This window comes from Panthera onca, chromosome C1 (genome assembly GCF_046562875.1).
Source record: "Panthera onca isolate mPanOnc1 chromosome C1, mPanOnc1 haplotype 2, whole genome shotgun sequence".
In the NCBI taxonomy this organism is placed as follows: Eukaryota; Metazoa; Chordata; class Mammalia; order Carnivora; family Felidae; genus Panthera; species Panthera onca.
Genome location: NC_138346.1, coordinates 196,757,986 through 196,776,095, shown reverse-complemented (window position 1 = coordinate 196,776,095; position 18,110 = coordinate 196,757,986). Strand labels below are relative to the sequence as shown.

The window sequence follows — 18,110 nt, the reverse complement described above, 5'->3', positions numbered from 1 at the left end:
TTTTTTCAACATTTTTTATTTATTTTTGGGACAGAGAGACACAGAGCATGAACGGGGGAGGGGCAGAGAGAGAGGGAGACACAGAATCGGAAACAGGCTCCAGGCTCCGAGCCATCAGCCCAGAGCCTGACGCGGGGCTCGAACTCACGGACCGCGAGATCGTGACCTGGCTGAAGTCGGACGCTTAACCGACTGCGCCACCCAGGCGCCCCAATGTGGTTTGCTGTTTCTTAATGGAGGGACAGGGTGGTGGTCTGGGCCCACTATTATGAGAGAATGTTCTTTCTGCCTCCTGTAAGCACTGGACCCCAAAGTGGGCCTCTTCTGCTTTTATCACGAAGGAAAAGTCAAAGTGTTGGTCATCCATCCAATTCACTATCTCCCAACATTACAGGGTCAGAAGTCCAAGATATGAGCAGCCTAGGTTGGGTGAGGGGCCCAGAAGCTGCTCCACCCCTTTTCCTCTCTCCTGGGATGGTCCAGCTCACAGACAGGCCTCATCCAGACACCTTTGTTCAGATAGTTTATTTGAATTCATGACAGTGATAGTGATTCTGATTGAGATGCCTATGGAGAAGTACCCCACCCTCTCTGAAGGAGGATTCAGGCTGTGCCCGCCCTACTTCCGATATTAATAACACACAGCTGGTTTAGGGAATGTCTCAACCCAACAGAATCAAGGGAGAGAAATTCCAGGAGCCCTGGGGGCTGGCCCTGCCCCCAGTGCCAAGCCTCAAGGTTGGCGGCCACTGGGGAAAAAAGCTGCCAACCCCTCGGTAGACCACTAGGTTCTCTGTTTTCTCTTCCCCTTGCTTTTGGAATCCCACAATTTCCTGTTGGGGAAAGGCTGTAATTAGCCCAGTTCAGGCACCAGATCCCAGACAGAGACAGCCGCTGGGATAACTCTAGGAAAACAGGAACCAATATTTTTCCAATTAGGACGACTGTGGCATAAGCCTTTTCTAGGACTTCTATTGAAACCAGATTTCTCCAGTCAGCTGCCGAGGGAAGAAGGTAGAGCTGGGCTCCCTGCTGCTGCCCCACCCGCATGACTACCTGGGAGGTCAGCGGCTCACTTCAGCCAGACAGGATGGTTCTGGATTCTGGGGAGGCTGAGCTGCCGCTTACTGAGTCCCACACCTGATAAAGTCCCAAACTTCCTGGTTCGGTGTCCTGGGAGATGGATAAATGGGTGACGGACGGAGCAAATTAAGACAGCAGATGACTCAGGGTGACGGGAGAAGGGAGGAAGGTGCCCGGTTGGCTAGCTAATGTTGCCCCCTTTCAGTGATTTACAGGAGATGCACCCCAGCTTGGTCATGAAGTTGGCTTCCTTCCACTGTGCGATGCACTCCTCGGAGGTTTTAAAGTCAGCCTGCATGGAATAAACAAAAGCAGTGAATGTGGGGACAGCGGGACTGCAGGAGAGCAGGCTCTCTGACGCTCTAGCAGTGTGGACAGGCCGAGGTTCCCTGTGAGCTGCGCACCCAGCTCTCATTCTTCACCTCGGGAAGCTCATTTTAGGCATTTAGTTTAGGAAAACAGTCACGAGTAAGTGCAAAGGACTATGTACTGAGACCTCCATCTCAGCGTTCAAATAGTGAAAACCCAAAGAGAATCTCAACGTCTAATAAGGTTAGATAATTTCATTAAATTATAGTAATTATGATACAATAGTATATACAGTAAGATCCCCCTCTCAGTGTTTAAAAAGATGGGGAAGTTTTTCTAGCACAAAGTTAAATAAACATATGGTGGGACTCAAACTGTAAATATGTCATCTCCATGCATAGAAAAAGTCCAGAAAGAAATGACCACTAATGCTATTTTCTAGTATCACTAGGTGGCAACACTATGCATATTTCATTTTCTTCATATCCCCTCCACTTTAGACATTTCTATGATGAAAAATTTTTATTGGGGCGCCTGGGTGGCTCAGTCGGTTAAGCATCCAGATCTTAGTGATCTCAGGGGTTTGTGAATTCCAGCCTTGCATCGGGCACTGTGCTGACAGTGTGGAGCCTGCTTGGCATTCTCGCTCTCTCCCTCTGCCCCTCCCACATTCTCTCTCTCAAAAATAAATAAATAAACTTAAAAAAATTTTTGATTTTATAGCCAGAAAAAATAAGTGATTTAAAAAACCAGTCTGGAGGGGCGCCTGGGTGGTTCAGTCGGTTAAGTACCACTTTGGCTCAGGTCATGATCTTGCAGTTTGTGGGTTCAAACCCCATATCAGGTTCTGTGCTGACAGCTCGGAGCCTGGAGCCTGCTTCGGCTTCTGTGTCTCCCCCTCTCTCTGTCCCTCCCCCACTCACACTCTGTCTCTCTCTCAAGAATAAATAAACATTAAAAAACATTAAAACAAAACAAAACAACCAGCCTGGAAAAGCAGGAAAGGAGGGAGCGGGTAAAACCACCCGCCATATGTAGGAGGACGGATGGAAGTAGACAACACTCTAAATGCCCCTCACCCAGAAACATTCTGGCTGAGCGAGGAAATGAGGTATTAATTCCTCATTTGCTCATAATCACACATGTTGGTTCCATGAGGAGAGTGAACTGTTGCTACTTTGTTCACAGATGTAGCCCGAGCGCCCAGAACAGTGGTGGGCATACACAGCAGGGGTTCAGTATTTGTTGAGGGAACGAATGCACTCAGGGGTCACAGGGACAGGCTGTATGGAGTCCATGTCCCAGAGAGCAGACAAAGAATGAGTGGTTCTAAGATCAAGGTAGGCTGGGGGTGGTGGTGGGACCCTGGCTTCATCCCTGCTGGTGACCCTGTGTGGCCCTGGCAGGTATCCTGCCAGGTACAATAGGGACAGGCCTCTGATCACGAGCTGAAGATCAAGTGAGGAAACGTCTGAAGTCCCTCACACGGTGCCTCAAATAGCCCGTCCACGCTAGGTACGTGCGAGGGCTCCCGTGCTGCTCAGACACCTCCTCCGGGGAGGTCTGGACTGAAGGAAGAGAGGGGCTCAGACGCAGGAAGGCCCAGCGGGGGAGAGGGCAGTTGTGGACTCAGCAATAGCAGTCTGGGGACACGGTCCAGGCGGCCCAGGCCAGAGAGGGGGCACTGCAGCTTTTTACCTGCAGCTTCTCGAAGACCTTCTTCTTGGGCTTGAGCTCTTCATCCGGTTGGCCCTTCTCGTAGCCCTTCACGAACACTCGCTCCCCGGGAGCAGAGCCGGCAGGAGGGTCCAGAGGCTCAACCTTGCGGTTTACCCCTTCTCTGGGGAAGACACACAGGAGAAGGAAAGAGTGAGACTATGGACTGCCTGCAGCGGCCAGCGAAGCCAGAGCACCGGGGCCTTCACTGTGGGGCTTTAGGGCCTCCTCAACGCCAGAGGCCCAGGAAGTCTTCGGTGCTGTACTACATTTGTGCGTTGGGTTAACCGGGGCTAGACTGAAACCCTCTGTCAGGAGAGACACCGAAATCTAGGCTTTTAGGGGAGGAAGTATGACATAACAGAGACAGCAAGGCCTGAACAGCCAGTCAGAATTAGGCTAGAATCCTGGCTCCATCTCTCACTAGTAGAGAGACTTCGGCATGTACCTGCTGCTTTGAACCTTCAGTTCCTGTGGTAATAAAATTAACTTTGGGTAAAGCGCTTCATTCGCAGTACGTGCGTGGTGAGTAATTCCTTCACGCATCATGTTTTGGACAGTTTCTCCAAGTGTTCTGCCTGATGCCCTGGAGAAGGGCATCACGTGGGCCAATTCCCTGCACTTCCTGCCCCCTACGCTCAGGCCCGCGCCCCACCCCAAGCTCTCACTCACATAGAAGCACACAGAAGCATGCCTTGGGACTCGACACCCCTCATCTTCTGGGGTTTCAGATTGCACAGCACCACCACCAGCCTATCCCGCAGGTCCTCCTCGGGCACAAACTGCACCAGGCCGCTCACCACAGTCCGTGGTTCAGCTTCCCCCACATCGACCTTCTCCACGTACAGGCTGTCTGCGTCTGGGTGCTGCCGGCAAGAGAGGTTAGTCCCGGACGGTATCGTGACGGAAGGGACCATGGGGGTCCGGTGAGCCCTCTGACTGCTGAAAGGGGCATCTACTCTCCAACAGAGGCTCCTGAGGGACCCTCTGCAGCAAACTCTTTCCAGGTCCCAGAGAGCAGACAGGAAGATGGGCCTTGAAGCTCCATTTTACTCTCCCCCAAGAGGCAGGGTTTGAGTAAGAGGAGGTGCAGGGAGTCTCCTGCACAAGTAAATGGCCTGGACTGTCTGGGCGGCTACCGCTATGGCCACGTGCTACACCGGCTGAGTCCTGCGTGGCCTGGAAGAAGAGCGGAGGACAATGCTGGCCTCACCATCTGAAGGAGGCAGCCATCTCAAAGTACTTTCAGTAGTCTCTGTAGTGAAAAACAATGCTGGGAAAGAAAGAAAAGTCCACAACAATGGTCCCAGGTCGCTGGCTGCATAACCTTCTGTCTCTGGGTAAAAGGAAGTCCCTCTCCCTTCCCCATTTTCAGGGGTGGGTGGGATGGGGCAGGGAGACAAAGTGGCTGTTCCAAGATAAGGCCTGCAGCCAAGTCCAGACAAGCCAGTAGAGACCAGAAGAGTCTATCAGACCAGATTTAACTGATAAGCAAGCTCCCTCTGACTAATATCCTCTCCTCCCCAACCCCGGCTCTGAGTTCCTGGCTATGTCTGGTTGCAAAAGGTCCAGAGGCAGCAAAGGGAAAAAAAGCCTGACACCTGGAACTAGACACCTGTGTTCTGACTTGCAATATGACCTCAGGGATGTTACTTCCCATCCCAGGCCAGGTTTCCTCCAGATGGAAACAGACAAACGTGACCCCTATCGGCCTCTCTGGGATGTGGTGAAAAATGAGTACCTTGTCCACACTAATGACTTTGCCCACACGGATATCCAGCCGGGATGGGATGACCTCCTCTGGTTCTGAATTCTTGGCAGGACCTTTGGCAATCGGCTCTGGGAAAGAAAGGAACCCCAAGGGATCAGAACTCTCTTCCTCTGCCATGACAGGCCAAATGCTGACCCCACCAAATGATGACACTAGCAGGGTTTAGTGCAGAATCCCCAGAATCTACCCATTTAGTTTTTTCTTATTTATTTTTTTTAAGTAATCTCTATGCCCGACATGGGACTTGAACTCATGAACTAGGCGCCCCTACTTATATCTTCTCTAAAATAGGACTGGCAACCTTTGGGAAGGGACAGTAGTAGCTTTGCTACCTCTAGGTGTTTCTATTCATGCATCTCACATGCATTGATGGAGCCTTTTCTGGGAGAGTCACACAAAACCATCCAAGTTAATAGCTCAGCATCATGGGTCAATGGATGGCCAACTAAGAGCCGGTCAGAAGCCCATGCAAGGGAACTGGGCGAAGCTAAAGATGAGCTTTCCTAAGGAGCTGTGCAGACTCTGCCCGAGCAGTTGTGTTACCCTCATGGTCTAACCCAACTGGTCTCTTAACTGAAGAGGATTTAGTGAAGTATGAGATCACAGGCCACGTCTCACACAGTAGACTGGTACGGCAGGACGTAATCACTTCACAGCATCGCCCAAACCAAAATCCAGATGATTCCAGCTCCATTCCAGGAGTCAATGGGGTACGATATTCCTGTACTTCGGGCCCCCTGGCTTCTCGGGCTCTCAATTTAAGGCAGACCTTCTTCTGAAGCCCACTGACAGGCTCTCTGTCCTGATGATGCCAAGCACCCCTTGGCCCTCCCCCTCCCTGGCTCGCCTTACTCTGCTTTGAGGGGTCTGGGTAGGCAGCGCTGGCCAGTTTCTTCAGTGCAGGAGTATTAAACTTTTCCCGGATAGGATCCAGCAACTTGTTCAGGGCGACTTCAACAGAATTCTTGAGGTCTCCAGGGTGTACAACCTGCAAAAGCGTCCAAAGGCTCTGTGAGATGCAGCACAGATGTCCAAGTCCACTAAGGATAATGTGTGTGGAGGGTGCAGGTGTTTCCCCAGCGGTCTCTATTTTTTTTAAGTTTATTTATTTATTTTCAGAGAGAGAGTGCGCAAGTGGGGAAGGGGCAGAGAGAGAGAGAAGGGGGGAGAGAGAGAGAGGATCCCAAGCAGGCTCCATACCACCAGCGCAGAGCCTGATGTGGGGCTCGAACTCATGAGATCATGACCTGTGCTAGTGAGCTCCCAGAGCCACCCAGACACCACTCCTCCCTACAGTCTTACTCGATCCTCAGAACAATCCTGTGAAGCTGACAGAGAAGGGAAAACAGGTTCAGAAAGATTATCTCACTGTATGAGAGTTAGGGTTTTTGACTCTGAATTCCATACCAACTTGAGGGTTTGTAGAGGCTGAATGTTTTTATTAGTCAAAGTCTTCTAGTCCCTCCATTCATGCTTAGAAGAATGGCACAAACCAGAGGCATTTAGAGGCAGAGAAACATTCACATATGCAACCCAAGGAGACAGCCCGAGGGGGGCCGAGCCGAGTGAGCCAGAAGAAAGAACAAGGGCTCTGGAGTTAGACTGGGGTTTGAGTTCCAGCTAGCTGTGTGACCCCTGGACCAGGCAGTTAACTCCTCTAAGTCTGGGATTCTTCACTTAAAAGCTGAAGATAATACCTATATCTCAGAGTCTCAGAGAGTCAGAATGAGGATTAAATCACATAACGTGGGTGAAAATGGTGAGGAGTGCAAGTATGCAGTAAGAGTTGAGCAAGTCAATTCTTCTTGTGTCCCATGACTCGTGCTTTTATATCCCAGATCTGGCCTGAAAGCACCTGTTAGATATTCCGAGGTGATGTCTCTTAGGCATGAACACCTGTAATACAACAATACCTACATTTTTGTTTCTAATATTCCTTCATTTCCTTGGGAAATTTTTGAGAGAGAGGCAGAGCATCAGTGGGGGAGGGACAGAGAGACAAGGAGACACAGAATCCGAAGCAAGCTCCAGGCTCTGAGCTGTCAGCACGGAGCCTGACACGGGTCTTGATCTCACAAACTGCGAGGTCATGACCTGAGTCGAAATTGGACGTTTAACCAACTGAGCCATCCAGGCGCCCCGGGCATGTGTAATTTTAACAACAGGAAAGCTTTAGACCGGCTCTGTCCAAGATGGGAGCCACTAGCCTCATGTGGATATTTCCGGGTAAACTGAAACGCAGTTTCTCAGCTGCATTGGGCATGTTCTAAGGCTGACCAGCCACACGTGGCCAGTGGCAGCTGCGTGAGGAGGCAGTGCATACAGACCATGTCCATGGTCACAGAAAGTGCTATTGGCTAGTGCTGCTCCAAGCTCTTTTTTCAGACACATTTCTTCTATCCTTTTCGTTACTCCCACAAATGACCGTTCACAGGACTGAGGAGTACCGTGTGGGTTTCGTGGCCGGCCTCAGACTGCAGACAGAAGGGTTTCAGAGCAATGGCTGTGAAAAACATCCAAAAGATGGGCTTGGAGGGCCGCAGAGCTCAGAGGTCACCGACCTTTGCTTCTACTTGATGTTCTGTCCCTTACACAACGGTGTCCTGCAGTGGTCTTCCGGGCTCTGCCTGAACACCTCAGTGACGGGGACGCAAGGTCAAGTGAGGCAGCCCAGTCCATTGCCACACAGTGGAGGTCACTGCACAGCTCTCCCTGATGTTGAACCCGAACACACCTACCCCCGCGGTCCCCACCTGCAGACCTGGTTTAGCTTTCTGGTGCCACAGGAAGAAATCCAACCCCTCTCCCACGGGAATCTGTCATGTATTTGAGGATGACGGAACACAGGCCTGATTCCCAACTAAACATCCCCTGTTCTTTCAACTGTGCTCTTGTGACAAGGGCTTGGGTCTGTTCCCTATCACAGCATCCTCCTTCTCCCCACCAACACAGCCCAGATGGTCAAATAAACTTCAGAAAATTGAAGTTCAGGGCTGAATGCACAACCCCAAATGTACTCACAACAGTGGAGAACTGAATGATCAACTCTGTGGTTCCAGACTCTACACTTCGGATGACTTACACTAAGACTTCATTACGTTTCTGACAGCCCGATCACGTTGCTGATTCAACCCAAAGTCAGAGTCAGTCAAAAGTCCCCATTTCATTCTCCATATGCACCATGGCCACATCTTCCCTTTATGACCTGGCCCTGCCTATCTCTCCCACAACACTCTGCCTCACCTTTTGGACTCATGTTAGATCAAACCACTTGTAATTCCATACTATGCTGTCTCACCTCACCATGTCTTTGCGCAATTTCTTCCCTCTGTTCGGAGGCTGTCCCCTCTGTAAAGCTTGACCAGCCAGGCAATCACTTCCTCCTATTATATTTCTGGATCATACATGTACATCGTCATCGTATAGTCACATAGCAGTGATATTTGTTTCTATGTCTGCCTCTCCCACTGGACCATGAGCTCCATGAGGATTTTCTAAAATTTATTTATTTATTCATTTATTTATTTTTAATGGTTATATTTATCTTTGAGACAGAGAGAGACAGCATGAGCAGGGGAGGGGCAGAGAGAGAGGGAGACACAGAATTCGAAGCAGGCTCCAGGCTCCGAGCTGTCAGCACAGAGCCTGATGTGGGGCTCAAACTCACAAACCATGAGATCATGACCTGAGCCGAAGTCAGTTGCTCAACCGACTGAGCCACCCAGGCACCCCTTAAAATTTGTTTTTGAGAGAGAGAGGGTACGAGTGAGTGAGCAGTAGAGAGAGAGAGGGAGAGAGAGACAATCCCATGCAGACTCTGCACTATCAGCGTGGAGACCAAAGTGGGGCTTGGGCTCATCCGGTGCAGGGCTCGAGCTTACGAACTGTGAGATCATGACCTGAGCCAAAGTGGGATGCGTAACCGACTGAGCCTCCCAGGCATCCCCTTCATGAGGATTTAATCCTCTGTAATGCCAGCCCCTACCATGGTGCCTAACACATGGGCACCTAGCAATTCTTTTGTTAAACTGTCTGTTGAGATCATCAGTACCCTTTAGCTAGCTACCTTCCACAGGTGTTTCTTTTTTGAACCTGGACTTTGCACCTCTCCCTGAAATGCTTCATCTTGCTGGGTTTGGTCCTTCATTCCAGGCTAAATCCTTTGCAGAATGATGAGGACATCAATATACGAGCTTTGTGCCATGTGCCCATCTAAACTGTGAACCACCCCAATCCTCATTAAGACACTAACACAATACACATCAGCATCAAGCAGAGCCTTGCGGCGCATATTAGAAACCTGGCTGGGCCAAGATGGAGACGTCTGTCAGAAGGAATTCAGTGGGGATTACTCCTCCTTTGGTATTACCTCATCAGCAAAGTCCTTTTCCAGGTCCAAGTAAGCGGTGTAGGTTTTGTTTCCACCCCATTTCTCATCTCGAAGGATCACAAACTCTGTAAGAAAATGGATCTATGCCAACAAACTCATTGATAATGGCAGAGTCAGCATTCCTAGCTCAAATATTATGGGTGTTTTAGTTTTTATTATATATTTTGAACTTTATTATATGGCATTTTATTGTTCTTAAATCAGATGAGCTAGCAAACCAGCTGGCATCCAAGCTCAAGGGGAAGGATCGTGCCTTACATTTCTTTTGTATTCCTCTAATTGAGCATGCCTGTGCCCACCTTCATCTCTACACCCCTGCCCACCCTGACACCCCGCTTAGAACCTAACCTTGGTAACAACCCCACGGGCAGTGAAATGACATCCCGACTCCAAATGTACGTCGGTATATGAGAAGTCAGAGCACAGAATCAGGGAAGCCATCGGCGAAGGAAGATTCTGACAAATCACAAGGGCGACCTCAGCACTACTTCTGCTACCTCGGCCTGGCCTCTGAGAAGCAATAAAAGGGTGTCTTACCAGACTTAAGGGGAAAGAGGACATGCTTGATGAAAGACAAAACTCCGTTGTTCTCCACGTTCCCTGGCTCACAGAAGGCCTTCTTTAGTTTTTTCTTTACATCCTCCTTCCGGTCAAGGAGATCAATCTTGGACTCCTAGAAGCCATGGAGGAGAAGGGACCTCTTATGGTGGGAAATGAGATATGCTCAACGAATCTGTGTATTTCCATTTTTTTTTTTTTTTAAACGAAGGTTTAAACAGTAACAGCTTCAACAAAAGCAGAATTAATCAGAGTCAAGAGCCACTCACGATATTGCCCCCCAACAAAAATAACTAGTTCAGTTTTCCTGTGTTCTTCCCAGGCCTTGTCTATAACACACAGAATCGTTACAAATCTGTAGTTCGAGAACAAATGTCTACTCTTTGCTTTTTCACTTGAGACTCTATCATAAGTATTTCTGAGTGGCTACCTCACCCTCACTTGTAATTTTTATGGTGTATTATAGTCCCGATTATTAGTGACAATATAATTTCTTTAATGATTTCTAAACTGTTAGATTATGTTCTAATTTATACAATTTATATATAATACAATGAATATCTTTGCAGAGTTGGTTTTTTTTTCCTCCTTCTCTGAGATTATTTCCTTAAGCTACCCAAAACTGCTAGGCCCAAAACGATTTTCTGAAAGGGGAAGACTAATTGACATTGCCACAAACAATGTGTGAGGGGACTTGTTTCACAGCAAGCCCCCACACTAGGTACTGTATATTACCTAGAGCCATTTTTCCTTTTTAGGGTAATAGGAGTTGTTTCTTATTTTGAAGTGAGTAAACTCACGGATCTCTGGGTTCACAGTGGTTACCAAATTCCGGTCCACATATGCCTGTGTATGAATCACCTGGGGTGCTTGTAAAAAAATGTGAATTACTGGGAGATGAGTCAAAATCTCTTGAGGTTGGGCCAGATATTTGTATCTTGAAAAAGTCTCTGTGTGATTCTGATGCAGTCGTGTTCAGGAACTGCTGCTAACTAACACGGACTTCCGGGGTTAAGATAGGGTGAGTGTCACCAAATAGGGTGAGTGATAGGATATTTTGTCAGAGAAATAGCTGATACATGGATCACCTTAACATAGAGAAAAACGAATGAGTATATTCCTTTAAAAATAATAAGAAAAGTTTCCATGCATATATTTACTGATCTCTGATCAAAGATTGAGAAGTCAGATTTAAAGAACTGGATGAGCACCCAAACGTGACTTCAATCGGAATCACCTAGTAGAATCTGAAAGAAAGTACAGACTCCTGAGTTGTTTCCCAGAACCGCTTTATCAGAATCTCTAAGAACAGAGTCTAATCAATGCTTTCCCTAGGTGGTTCTCAAGGTCAGCTGTGTTTGGGAACCCCGAACTCAAACTTCCACATCTCTGGGTTCCACAGAGCCCTCCATTCTGTACCCTTAGTGATCAAAACAAAAGTGCATTTTCCCTAAGCAGTACTTTTAAATGTTAAAAAATATTGTATTTGTCATATTAGTTATATCAAATATCACTCTAAGAATCAAGATGCTATTTGGTGAAATGTAACCCTCACCTCATTAACCTCATTAGTAAGGCTGAGATTTACCATAGTCGATGAACGAAAACATTACTTTTGCTTGTGTGCTTTATCACACAATATCACAGCAGTAAAATTGTTAAGATTATGATTGGATCCTATCAGGACTGCTTCTGGGTCCTTCAATACTCAAGAACCACTGGAATTAACGGGATGAACCTCAGATTCCTTGGAATTCAAATCTACAAGAATTCAAGTTAGCCAAGTAACTGTTCTTTTGAGTCTTCAATATCTTCATCTCTTGCTGAAGATTTCTTTCTTTTAAAGTTTAAGAGGGAGAGAGCGCACATGCACGAGCAGGGGCAGGGCAGAGAGAGAGAGAGAGAGGAGAGAGAGGGAGAATCCCAAGCAGGCTCCACACTGCCAGTGCAGAGCCCAACGTGGGGCTCAATCCCAAGAACTGTGAGATCATGACCTGAGCTGAAATCAAAAGTCGGATGTCCAACCAACTGAGCCACCCAGGCATCTCTCTTGCTGAAGATTTCTAAACTCAAGTCAGAGTTGGCAAACCTACCTCTTCTGAGGAGCTCATTTTGCTGCCAGTTAATCCTGGAACCATAGGATTCATCAGATGGACCCGTTTTGAGTAACCAAGTGCAGGGAGGTACTGAGAGGTTAGAAAGAAACACACAAAGCAAATGTTAGTGTAAACTCCTCCTCAGTGTCCTGATCCCATCTAACTTGGCAAGCAACTTAATAGTTTGATATGGTCCTTCCAATCTCTTTTCCTACTGAGTAGACTTTTTTTCTTTTTTAAAAAAGTTTTTATTTAAATTGCAGTTGACATACAGTAGATTAGTTTCAGGTGTACAACATAGTGATTCCGCACTTCTATACAACACCCTGTGCTCATCCCAAGTGCTCTCCTCAATCCCCTTCACCTACCTAACTTGCTCCCCCCCACCCACCTCCTCTCTGGTAACCATCAGTTTGTTCTCTATAGTTAGGAGTCTGTTTCTTGGTTTGCCTCTCTCTCTTTTTCTCCTTTGCTCATTTGTTTTGTTTCTTAAAATTCCACATATGAGTGAAATCATGTGGTATTCGTCTTTCTCTGAGTAACTGATTTTGCTTAGCATAATACTCTCTAGCTCCATCCACATCATTGCAAATGGCAAGATTTCATTCTTTTTTGTGCCTAATAATCCATTGCATTGGATATACAACCTTTCGATGGTGTATACAATAACATAAACAAAGTTTTCCCTACTGTTTTCCTACTAGTATTATGTTGTGAAGCTATTGGATTTACCCTACCACCATAAACAACTATAAAAGCTGGAAATATATAAAATGACCATTTGCAGGCATTTGATAGCAACAGGTGTAGGACTATGAATTTTGAGAGAAGGGAAAGCAAAGGTGACCCCACACTCACCCTGGCTTCCTCCTTGAGGGCATTTTCCCCAAACGAGGTGCTGAGAGAAAGAGAGTCTGATGAAGGAGAGACAGAGACTGGAGTTCTGGGCTGCCAGGAGGCTAGGACTGAGGAAAGGTTCTAGAGAGAAGTGAGCCCCCCACCCTCAAATCGAAGTCAAAATTCCCTACTCATTTATTAGCTGACTCATAGTGGTGTGTGCATACGGAGATGCCAGGAAGCCTAGCAGAGAACAGGTGCTGGGAGGCTGGCGATCTGCGCACAGACTTCAGAGGCTGCACAGTGCTGGGGAGACAGAGGTTGAAGCTTAGGTCCACTCCAAGTGGAGAGGTCTTAGTGAACACCCTGAGATTTGAGTTTGAGATCCCAGAAAGGCTGTATCCTAGGAATAAGACCCACATTGTAGAAGGGCAAACTGAAACAGACTTGTTCCTTTTTTTTTTTTTTTTTTAATGTTTATTCATTTTTGAGAGAGAAAGAGAGAGAGTGAGGGAGAGAACGTGCACAAGCAGGGGAGGAGCAGAGAAGGAGACACATAATCTTTTCTTTTCAATAATTTACAAAAATTTTTTAAATGTTTATTTTTGAAAGAAGACAGAGCATGAAAAGGGGAGAGGCAGAGAGAGAGACACACACACAGAATCTAAAGCAGGCTCTAGGTTCTGAGCTGTCAGCACAGAGCCAGCCCCATTTGGGGCTTGAACTCATGAACTGTGAGATCGTGACCTGAGCTGAAGTCGGACGCTTTGACTGAGCCACCCAGGTGCCCTGAAACAAACCTGTTCTGACAAAGCCTAAAACCTGCCCCAGACAGGATCAAGGTGGTAAGTCAGTAATTTAACAGCCTACAGAAAACACTCACCCTATAAGCATAATCCAGGGTCTCTACCACATATCTACGATATCTTTGATACAATAAAAAAAGTATTAGAAACGGGGAAGAAGAAAAAAAAATGATTGATAATTACGAGAAATAAAAGCAGACCCAGGAACAATCCAGATACTGGAAAAAACAGATTAGGATGTCAAAATAACTATGATTGGTGTGTGAAAGGAAACAGGAAAAGATGGACAAACTGGATAAAAGAGAATTTTGTAAAAGGGAGCTGGAATCTATAAAAAAAAGAACCAAATGGAAGTTCAAAATGGCACAGTACAACAATGGATGGATTTAACAGAAGACAGGATTGATAAGCTTGAAGAAAAGTCAGTAGAGAATAACCAAACTAAAGCACAGAAGGGACAAAAAAAAAGAAAACAACAGAACAGAATATAAGAGACACATGGGAGGGGCACCTGGATGGCTCAGTGGGTTGAGCATCCAATTTTGGCTCAGGTCAAGTTCTTGCAGTTCAGGAGTTTGAGCCCCATATTGGGCTCGCTGCTGTCAGCCTGCCAGCACAGAGCCCGCTTCAGATGCTCTGTCCCCCTCTCTTTGCCCCTCCCTCACTTGCGCTCTCCCCCAAATAAATATTTTTTTTAAAAAGACACGTAGAACATAGTCAAGAGGTCTACCCTATGTAGAATTAGGGTCCCAGGGCAGGAGACAGAGAATAAGACCGAAGCAATATTTAAGGACATAGTAGGGGACAACTGCCTCAAATTGCTGAAAACAGACTCAGGAACCTCAGCAAAATCCAAGTAGGATAAATATCAAGAAAACTATAGCCAAAAAACATCATTGTCAAATTGCTGAAAATCAGAGACAGAGAAAACCCTAAAAGCAGCCAGAGAAAAGCAGTTACTATCTACAAAAGAGAACAGTAATACTTACAGGTGACTTCTCAATGGAAACTAAGGCAGCCAGAGACAATGGGATGAGTCTTTAAAGGGCTAAAAGAAAAATAACTGCCAACCTAGAATTTGATATCCAGTGAAAACAGAAGAAGGATGTTTTCAGACAAAAGAAAGCTGAAGGAATTCATTACTAACGACCTGCACTACCAACACCAAATCCAAGGTGGGGGGCTCTGCAGGCTGAAGGAAAATGACCCCAGAAGGAAGCACAGAGGTATAGAAGTGCAGGAAGGAGTCAAGAATACCAGGAAGGGTAAGTAGGGATGAGCATACCTGAAAATTGACTGCTTGAAAAGGAGTTATAATGAAGTCTTTCGGATTTAAGATATATGTAAAAGCGAAATATATGACAATAGCACAAAGGGCAGGAAGGAGTTAAATTGCAGGTTCTTACATTGTTGAGAAGTGGTTAAAATACCTAATTTAAACTGTAATAAACTATAAAGACACATGTTGTAATCTCTAGAGTAAAGGATGAGCAAAACTTCTCTGTAAAGAACCAAAAAATAAATATTTTAGACTTTGGGACTCTACTGCATATTCTTTTTATTTATTTAAAAGAAAAATTTTTTTAATGTTTATTTTTGAAGAGGAGGAGGGGCAGAAAGAAAAGGAGACACAGAATCCAAAACAGGCTCCAGGCTCTGAGCTGTCAGCACAGAGCCCAACGCAGGGGGTAAACTCATGAATCACGAGATCATGACCTGAGCCAAAGTCAGACACTTAACAGACTGAGCCACCCAGGTGCCCCTCTACTGCATATTCTTCTTCATGTTTTGTGCAGCCCTTAAAAAATATAAAAACCTTTCTAAGAGATTGTGAGTCACACAAAAAACAAGCCATGGGTCACATCTCTGCTAGAATAATAAAAGTACGTTCAACCAAAAACTTAACAGAGGAGATAAAATAGAATAATGTGAAATACCTAATTAAAAAATTTACATTGTAATCATTCCCCATTCATTAAATACACCCCAAAACCATAAGCCGGTCAGAGAAAGATAAATACCATATGACTTCACACACATGTGGAATTTTTTATTTAAAAAAAACTTTTTTTTAATGTTTAGTTTTGAGAGAGAGACAAGAGACAGAGCCCAAATGGGGGAGGGGCAGAAAGGAGACACAGAATCCAAAGCAGGCTCTAGGCTCTGAGCTGTCAGCACAGAGTCCAACGTGGGGCTTGAACTCACAAACTGCGAGATCATGACCTGAGCTGAAGTCAACCGCTTAACTAGACTGAGCCACCCAGGCGCCCCAACACATATGTGGAATTTAAGAAACAAAACAAATGAGCAAAGGAAAAAAAAAGGTGGGGGGGTGGAGAGTCAAACCTAGAACACCCCTAACTATACAGAACTGATGGTTACCAGAGGGGAGGTGGGTGGGGCCCTGGGGGAATGCACTGAGTCATCTATAGAACTGGTGAATCAGTATACTGTGCACCTGAAACTAATATAACACTGCATGTTAACTACGCTGGAAATAGAATTAAAAACTTAATAAAAAAGACATCCTAAAACCATTTTAAATACACTATACGATATTCCATTACAAGGAGTTATCATAACATATTTAACCAATCACTTGTCATTGGATAGGAATTTATTTCTAGTTTTTTTTAAAAAAGATATTTAAAAAAACTTTATTTGAGAGAGTGCGTGCGAGGGAGAGGGGCAGAGGGAGAGAGAATCTTGTTTTTTTTTAAAGTTTATTTATCTTGAGAGAGAGACAGAGAAGGCATGTGTGCACAAGTGGGGAAGGGGCAGAGAGAGATGGAGACAGAGAATCCCAAGCAGGCTCCACACTGTCAGTGCAGAGCTTGATGCGGGGCTCAAACTCACAAACCGTGAGATCATGACCTGAGCCCAAGTTGGATGCTTAACTGAATGAGCCACCCAGGAGGCCAAGAGAGGGAGAATCTTAGGCAGGTTCCACGCTTAGCATGGAGCCCAACGTGGGGCTCAATCCCATGACCCTGGGATCATGACCTGAGCCAAAATTGAGCTGGGCATTCAACTGACTAAGCCACCTAGGTACCCCAGATTTTATTTTTAAGTAGTCTCTACACCCAACATGGGGCTCAAACTTACAACCCTGAGATCAAGAGTTGCACATTCTACTGACTGAACCAGCCAAGCACTCTTATATCTAGATTTTTCCTTTAAATTGATAATGTGATAAGTACTTTAATATATAACCGAAATTACACTTTTAAAATTATTTCCTTGGGGTGCCTGGGTGGCTCAGCTGGTTAAGCATATAATTCTTGGTTTCGGCTCAGGTCATGATTTCATAGTTCGTGAGTTCAAGCGGAGCCTGCTTGGGATTGTCTCTCTCTCCCTCTCCCCCTGTCCCTCTCCTGCTCACACACTCTCTCTCTTTCTCAAAATAAATAAACTTAAAAAAAAATAAAGAAATAAAATAATTTCCTTAACATTAATTTGTATAATTATTAGGGCAAACTACTCTTCAGGAATTTACATTTCCACTAACAGTGTTTTCTCCATGCCCTTGCCAAGATGAGGTTTTGAGAAGCTTTCAAAAATACCAACCATTTCTCAATAGTCCTTTTCAACTTACTCACGTTCTTTCCCCAAAAAGAACTAAAGGGTTTGCTCTGATTTCTTCCTTTAAACCCTGCTAAACCTCAACTCAGATGAGTGGTTTATGTAAGATTCACAGCAATACAGACTGAATGCTCTGAGAAAGATCAGTAGTTCTGCCTGGTGGTACCTTTCCCTAGAAACTGCGCTACTAGGGAAGAAGCAAATCCAACAGGTCTGGGGGCAGTTTCCTGGTGGCAGCCAGAGCATGGGCTTTTTTTTTTCCTTTTTTTAATGTTTTATTATTTATTTTTGAGAGAGAGAGCGCGAGTGTGAGTAGGGGGAGGGGCAGAGAGAGAGAGGGACAGAGGACCCGAAGGGGGCTCCGTGCTGCTAGCAGAGACCCTGATGCGGGGCTTGAACTCATGAACCGTGAGATCATGACCTGAGCCAAAGCTGGAAGCTTAACTGACTGAGCCACCCAGGTGCCCCTACACAGGTTTTTGTTTTTAAAAAAAGATTTTTCTTTTTAAGTAATCCCTGCATCCAACATGGGGATCAAACTCACAACCCCAAGACCAAGAGTCGCATGCTCCACTTACTGAGCCAGCCAGGTCTGAGTGCTAATTTCTGCTCAGTCGCTAATTGTGTGATAATGGACAACGTTCTTTCTCTGTAGTTATGAGTGGTGGGACTGGAATATTCAGTAAACTGTAACTGCACACCTCTGAGGCACAAAAGAAAAAAAAGAAAAGAGGACACCAACCTTTTCTGCAAAGGTGAAAATCTTTCTCTGATCAACACCTCCAAACTGGGCATCTACTTTCAAATACTCTTCATCTAAGGCCTGTGGGAAAAAAAAAAAAACACATGAGCATAAACTCCTACTGTATTTCTTCTATATGGATCTGAGAAATCAGAAGCTTGAAATTCATTAGGTTTTTTTCAGAAAGTAAAGCTAGGAAGCAAATAAGCAGCATCCAGCC

The 18,110-nt window shown here is 45.8% G+C and overlaps 1 protein-coding gene across 2 annotated transcripts in view; it reads right to left on the bottom strand.

The window, feature by feature from the left end:
• Positions 1 to 506: 506 nt before the first annotated feature.
• YARS1 (tyrosyl-tRNA synthetase 1) overlaps positions 507 to 18,110 on the bottom strand; it is a 28,701-nt gene continuing 11,097 nt past the window's right edge. For both annotated transcript variants that reach the window (XM_060625045.3, XM_060625046.2), the window contains exons 5-13: positions 17,891 to 17,971; positions 11,921 to 12,013; positions 9,807 to 9,942; positions 9,249 to 9,334; positions 5,732 to 5,867; positions 4,850 to 4,947; positions 3,781 to 3,974; positions 3,091 to 3,232; positions 507 to 1,375 (exon numbers count right to left, since the gene is read on the bottom strand). In XM_060625045.3, coding sequence (XP_060481028.1) covers positions 1,265 to 1,375; positions 3,091 to 3,232; positions 3,781 to 3,974; positions 4,850 to 4,947; positions 5,732 to 5,867; positions 9,249 to 9,334; positions 9,807 to 9,942; positions 11,921 to 12,013; positions 17,891 to 17,971 — 1,077 coding nt within the window. In that variant the 3' untranslated portion in view covers positions 507 to 1,264. The remainder of the gene's footprint in view (positions 1,376 to 3,090; positions 3,233 to 3,780; positions 3,975 to 4,849; positions 4,948 to 5,731; positions 5,868 to 9,248; positions 9,335 to 9,806; positions 9,943 to 11,920; positions 12,014 to 17,890; positions 17,972 to 18,110) is intronic.